At 46.4% G+C, this 6,333-nt stretch overlaps 1 protein-coding gene across 1 annotated transcript in view; it reads right to left on the bottom strand.

The window, feature by feature from the left end:
* The window catches only part of XYLT1 (xylosyltransferase 1), a 373,789-nt gene that overhangs the window by 9,245 nt on the left and 358,211 nt on the right, over positions 1–6,333 (bottom strand). The window contains exon 11 of the mRNA XM_023189714.3: positions 5,824–6,157. Within this exon, the coding sequence (XP_023045482.1) occupies positions 5,824–6,157 (334 nt within the window). The remainder of the gene's footprint in view (positions 1–5,823; positions 6,158–6,333) is intronic.

The raw sequence follows: 6,333 nt of genomic DNA, 5'->3' as shown, positions 1-6,333 counted from the left end.
CACACACACACACATATATATATATATATATATATATTTTTTTTTTTAGAAAGGCTGGCCAGTGAGTCTGGTGAGTTGTGCTTTACCAAATCAGGTTTTGCAAGAGCTGAGATAGCTAGGATTACAAGAAACCTTGCAAGATAATGCAATGTTCAGAAGACAGTGCTTCCTGTTTGCCTGACAGCAGCTGCCACCACCAAAGGCACCCAGGATAGCCTGGATGATTAACAAGTGTCTAGTGTAGGCAAGAAGAAGGAAGAAAGACCATATGCTTACCCTTCTAAAAGCAATGAGAATAGCAGATGAATTCAAAATATGCCTTGACTAACACAGACAAGATCGTCATTCCTTTAATTCCCAATGCCCCAGGAAGCAAAAGGGTTGGGTTCTGTGGTTTGGATGGGCACAAGTGGGAGGAAGGAGGTGAGCCATCATTGAGCACATACTCTGTCTTACAAGGGTTTAGCAAAGCTACTTTCTCTCATGGTAGTTAGGAGCCACTGTGTTTGGAAGTCTGGTCCTAACCCATCTTTCTCTAATACAGGGTAGGGTGGGTAGCTCCAGCCCCACCTGCCAGGAGAACAGGGCCTGCCATCTTTGGTGCAGGCCCTAATTCCTCTATCAGAGCCCCTCAGCACCTCCGTTCTGCAGAGTGAGAAAGTGGAGAATAAGGAGATACTGAAACTGACAAAAGGCAGGACATTCAAAGGGAAAAGAACATCTAACAAATACGTGAACACTGGGAACCAAACATTGTGGTTGATGGAAAAAACCCTTATGAGAAATGAGGTTAATGTGGGAAACGCTATTACAATATTAGCTTGCGATGCTCGCCTCTATAATTAAATTTTCCTCAATTCCACCTCATCGGATTTCTTGCGATTACCAGGGACGCATCAATAGAAAATTACTCTTGATGAATCATTTTACAAATTGCATTGCTCCCACCTTCGTGTTCATTGTCATTCATTGGAATATCGCTAACAAATACAATTACTGAGGACAGGAGGGCTGCTCTTGGTGGGGGTAATACGACCCCTGAGTTTATCCTGGGCGTGTGTAGGGAGATCCCTGCCTTCCTTAGAAACCCTAGAAGAAAACACTGGAAAAATCAGGACCCCATGAATGGCTACCAGGCTACTCTACTGGCGTGGGTGTGTATTCAGGAGCACTGCTTCGTTCTGTCCAGCAGGTGTACCTGAAGCAGCGAAGACACAGCCGTTTACACCCCTCTCCTCCATGTCTGGCATTGGAAATCCTTAGGGATGCTAAAGATATGAACTTGATCAAGAAGGAACCTAAGACCTCTAAGAGGCTGGGATTGGGCCTGGTCAGCTCTGGAGGGGCTGTCGTTTGCCTGGTTCACAGGGGAAGAAGGAGCAGGCTTCCAGCTCAAGAAAACATGAGGTCTCTATCTTTCTGCTTGCTCTGCACAAAGACAGCAGAAGCTGAGCGTTCACTTTGACACTGCTATGATAGAGGATTGATTGACTGATTTTTTTGAGACGGAGTCTCGCTCTTGTTGCCCAGGCTGGAGTGCAGTGGTGTAATCTCAGCTCACCGCAACCTCCACTTCCTGGGTTCAAGCGATTCTGCCTCAGCCTCCCGAGTAGCTGGGATCACAGGCACGCGTCACCAAGCCTGGCTAATTTTGTATTTTTAGTAGAGATGGAGTTTCTCCATGTTGGTCAGGCTGGTCTCGAATTCCTGACCTCAGGTGATGTGCCCACCTCAGCCTCCCAAAGTGCTGGGATTACAGGCGTGAGCCACTGTGTCTGGCCTATTTACTTATTGTTTTAGAGATAGAGTCTTGCTGTGTCACCCAGGCTAGAGTGCAGTGGTGTGTTCTTGGCTCACTGCAACCTCTGCCTCCTGGGTTCAAGCGATTCTCATGCCTCAGCCTCCTGAGTAGCTGGGATTACAGGCAGCCGCCACCATGCCTGGCTAATTTTTTGTACTTTTAGGAGAGATGGGGTTTCACCACATTGGCCAGGCTGGTCTTGAACTCCTGACCTCAAGGTCACCTCAGTCTACTAAAGAGCTGGGATTACAGGCGTGAGCCACTGCACCCAGCCGTCATAGTGGTTTTGTCCATGGTTCTGGGCTCAGAACTCCTGTAACCCTTGTTACAGTGTTGGGCACTTTAGGACTCAGGAAATAGAATCTCTCTCTCTCTGGCCTCCTCCTGTCCCCCTTCTCCTGCCCAATGCCGGAGTCTAATCAGATTGTGGGTGATAGGACTCTCATTCCAGAGACGGCCCTGACGCACACCCTGGAGGAAGGAATTATTGCACAGAGAGGCCAAGGAGAATCTGAACAGACAGGCCTTGCTGGGTTAGGGCAGACCCTTTTTGTCCAATCACATTTTGACACGGTTGTCATGCTTCAATCATGGATAACCAATGAAGTTTTCATAAAAGGCCCAAAGGACGGAGTTTGAGGAGCTTCTGCAGAGCTGAACATGTGGCAGCTTCTTCACCGGAAAGTAAGGAAGAAGTTATCCACCTGCCGGGAGGGTGGGCACCCCAATGCCATGGGGACAGACTCATCCACCTGCCAGGAGGGTGGGCACCCCAATGTCATGGGGACAGACTCATCCACCTGCCAGGAGGGTGGGCACCCCAATGCCCTGGGGACAGATTCATCCACCTGCCAGGAGGGTGGGCACCCCAATGCCATGGGGACAGAAGCTCGTGCACTCAGGGCCCCTCTAGACCTTGCCTTCTGTATAGCTTCATCTGGCTGTTTATCTGTATCCCTTAAAATATGTCATAACAAACCAATAAACATAAGTGTTTCCCTGAGTTCTGTGAGCTGCTCTAGCAGAGTAATTGAGCCCAAAGAGGGGGTTGTGGGAACCCCAATTTGAAACCACTTGGTCAGAAGTTCCAAAGACCCAGACTTGAGATTAGCTGTCAGGAGGGGGTGGTCTTACGGCACTGAGCCCTCACTCTGTGGTGACTGATGCTACCTCTGGGTGGAGAATGTTGGAACTGAATTGGGGGATACCCAGTTGGTGTCCACTGCAGAACTGATTGCTTGCTTGCTGATGGGGAACATTCCCCCACGTATTTTGCTGTCACGGAAGTCTTCTGTGTTGATTATGGTGGTGTGAGAGCAGAGGAAAAAGTGGTTTGAGAGCTTTTCCCAAACCTCCCCACTGCTGCGTCCCCATCCCCTTGCATCATTAGCTAAAGGGCACCCAACCCAGAACTCTTTGAAGCTAACAGGCTGTAATGCATTTCTGGTTTTTGAGTTTGTGATCTGTTAGATGGACATGAACAATTCCAAATACAGACAGATCCAGACATCCTGTTTCTAAAAGTTTGTGTTATGGATGTGCCTGCACAGGGACGTACAATTTGATGTTTAAGACTCTTCCTTGTCGGGGCTGGGTGTGGTGGGTGGCTCATGCTTGTAATCCCAGCTCTTTGGGTAGCCGAGGTGGAAGGGTTGGTTAGAGCCAGGAGTTTGAGATCAGCCGGGACAACACAGTGAGACCACACCCCTACAAAAACAGTAAAAAAAAAAAAAAAAATAGCCGGGCATGGCGGCACACTCCTGTAGTCTCAGCTACTTAAGAGGCTGAGGTGAGAGAATTACTTGAGCCCAGGAGCTTGAGGCTGCAGTGAGCTAGGACTGCATGACTGCACTCCAGCCTAGGCAAAAGAGCCAGACCTAAATTCTTTTTTTTTTTTTTTTGAGATAGACCCTCACTCTGTCACCCAAGTGGAGTGCAGTGGCACGATTTCGGCTCACCCGCCTCCCAGGTTCAAGTGATTCTCGTGCCTCAGCCTCCCAAGTAGCAGGGACTACAGTTGTGTGCTACCACACCCAGCTAATTTTTGTATTTTTAGTAGAGACAGGGTTTCACCATATTGGCCAGGCTGGTCTCAAACTCCTGGCCTCAGGTGATCTACCTGCCTCGTAATCCCAGAACTTTGGGAGGCCAGGTATGAGCCATGGCACCCAGCCAACCTCAGTTACTTTTTTTTTTTTTTTTAAAAACAGACTTTTTCTTGCAGTATTACCAATAACATCATTATCATCATCAACAACAAAAACTTAACGTGTTCACCTATAGGGGAACAGATACATTGTGGGTCTTCAACCCAGTGGTATATCATGTAGCTGGTAGCTTCATATATACTGACTTAGAAAGTTAAAAAAAAAAGGGATCTTACAGTACAAAATGTATGATTTCATTTTTTAAAAATAGCAAAGGTTTTGTGATTTATGATGTGTGTTATGTTTATGCTTTAAAAGTATTAAAAAACTTCTAAAAGGATTCGCACCAAACTGTTGGCAGTGGTTTCTCTAGAGGTAGGATCTGAGCAGGGAGAAAGGCTTTCCCCTTAATAAAAGGAGGTGAAAAGAGGGGAAATAGAAGTATAAACGTAAACCCTTTGAATGCACAAAGAAAAAAGGCAGGTTAGGAACCGACATCCCAGTCCCTGACCTGAATTTCGTGTTAATTTCGTGTTTCATTTCCTAACAGCTGCCTTTGACACATGCCTTTGACACATAACAGCTGCCTTTGACACATGAAATAAGATATTGTTGACTTTGCCTGTTTTTGAGCTTGACATAAATGCATCATAATGATTTATCTATGATATTTCCCCCTCAACACTATGTTTTAGGGACTCATCCAAGCCAACACATGCCATGCTTTACTGATACTCACTGCTGCCTAATATTCCATTGTATGAACACGCAGCCAATTGCTTTTCCTTTCCAGTGTCAGGCAATCAGACTGTTTCTGGTTTTGTGCTATTAAGAATAATTCTCATGTGAGCATTTCTGCACAAGTCTCTAGGGCCTATACCTGGGAGTGAAATGTCTATGGTAGGGTGTGTGTATGTTCAGCTTTACTAGGAGATACTAAACCATTTTCTAAACTCATCTCATCTTAGCACTTCACCCTCCCACTAGCACTGCATGAATGCCTGTTACTCCTAGCCTTAGTAACACAGGTTCTTATCTGTCATGCATTTCCCAATAATATGGGTATGAAGTGGAACCTCTCTTTGCTTTAAATTTTCATTTCTCTCATTTTTAATGAGGCTGAACATCTTTTTTCTGGGTGTGAGGGGCCATTCATATTCTCTCCTCCATTTTTTTCCTCTCTTTTATAGCAGAGTTGGTTTTTTTTTTTTTTTTTTTGTAAAGAGCCAGATAGTAAGTATTTTTGGCTTTGTGGGCCATGCAGTCTCTGTCACAATGATTCAGTTCTGCCACTGTAGCTCTAAAGCAGAAGCAGGCAACGTGTAAATGAATGAGCATGGTGACTGTGCTCCAATAAAACTTTATTTACAAAAACAGGTAGTGGGCTGGATTGGCCAACTTCTGATTCATGGCATTTCTTTATAAATTCTGAAGATGAGTACTTTAAAATAATGTAGCAAGTGTCTTCCACTATTAGGTGGTTCATCTTTTCCACCTGGTGTATCATATTTTTGATGAACAGAAATTCCTGTTCTGGATTTTTTAAAATAGTCAACAAGATCTGCTGATCCTTAATACCTGCCTGGATATATTTCCCAGCTTGTCTTCAATATGATCTAGGCCTTCCGGAAGTTCAGTGGGAGAGCATCTAACAAACAGGTACCTAATAACTACACAGATGACATCTCAGTGTGCGGGTAGGAAATTAGATGGTTCTCTAGGGAAACGCAGAGAAAAGTACTGAGAGCAAGGAGTGCTGTTCTGCAAGGATGCTGCTTACCCTACATCTGAGCAGTGCTGCCTACCATCATCAAAGACCCTCAGGTTCTCCGGGGGAAGGAATATTTCCCCCACAGAGATACTGGGAGTACTCACCCGGTTTGATGGGCTGCCTGTTGGAGAAGGTCAGAGGCGCAACGAGGAATTTGGTCTCTGCAACTGGCACCCAGTGGTGGAGAATTTTCACTGTCCAGACCCCAGGCCTCAGGGGTAAGTTCAAAGGGGGCTTGTAGTGCGTGAATTCGGCAGTGGACTCAATCAGGATGTCGTAGGTGGCTGCGATGACGTTGACGGGATCCACCCAAATGACGGTCACGGTCACGTTGGGCCCCTTCCCCCACTTCTGCATACCCACCGGCTCATCCATGGGCCCCAGGAGACCCCCAAAGTTGCGGAACAGCCGCTCCTTGGCATCCCAGTCAGTGCCGACCTAAAACAGGGGAGTGAATTCTGAAGTCACTGGGCCTGAACTAGGGTGCTAGGTCTCAGGAAGGCCTAGGATCCCCTTTGTTAGCTTTCATATACCCATTTTACAGATGAAGAAACTGACGCTCCAACTAGGTCACCTGCTCAAGGTTGCATAGCTTATAAGCAGAAGATCTGGGA

Source organism: Piliocolobus tephrosceles, chromosome 17 (genome assembly GCF_002776525.5).
Source record: "Piliocolobus tephrosceles isolate RC106 chromosome 17, ASM277652v3, whole genome shotgun sequence".
In the NCBI taxonomy this organism is placed as follows: domain Eukaryota; kingdom Metazoa; phylum Chordata; class Mammalia; order Primates; family Cercopithecidae; genus Piliocolobus; species Piliocolobus tephrosceles.
The sequence above is the reverse complement of the archived record's forward strand: the minus strand, read 5'-3'. Positions and strand labels throughout refer to the sequence as shown.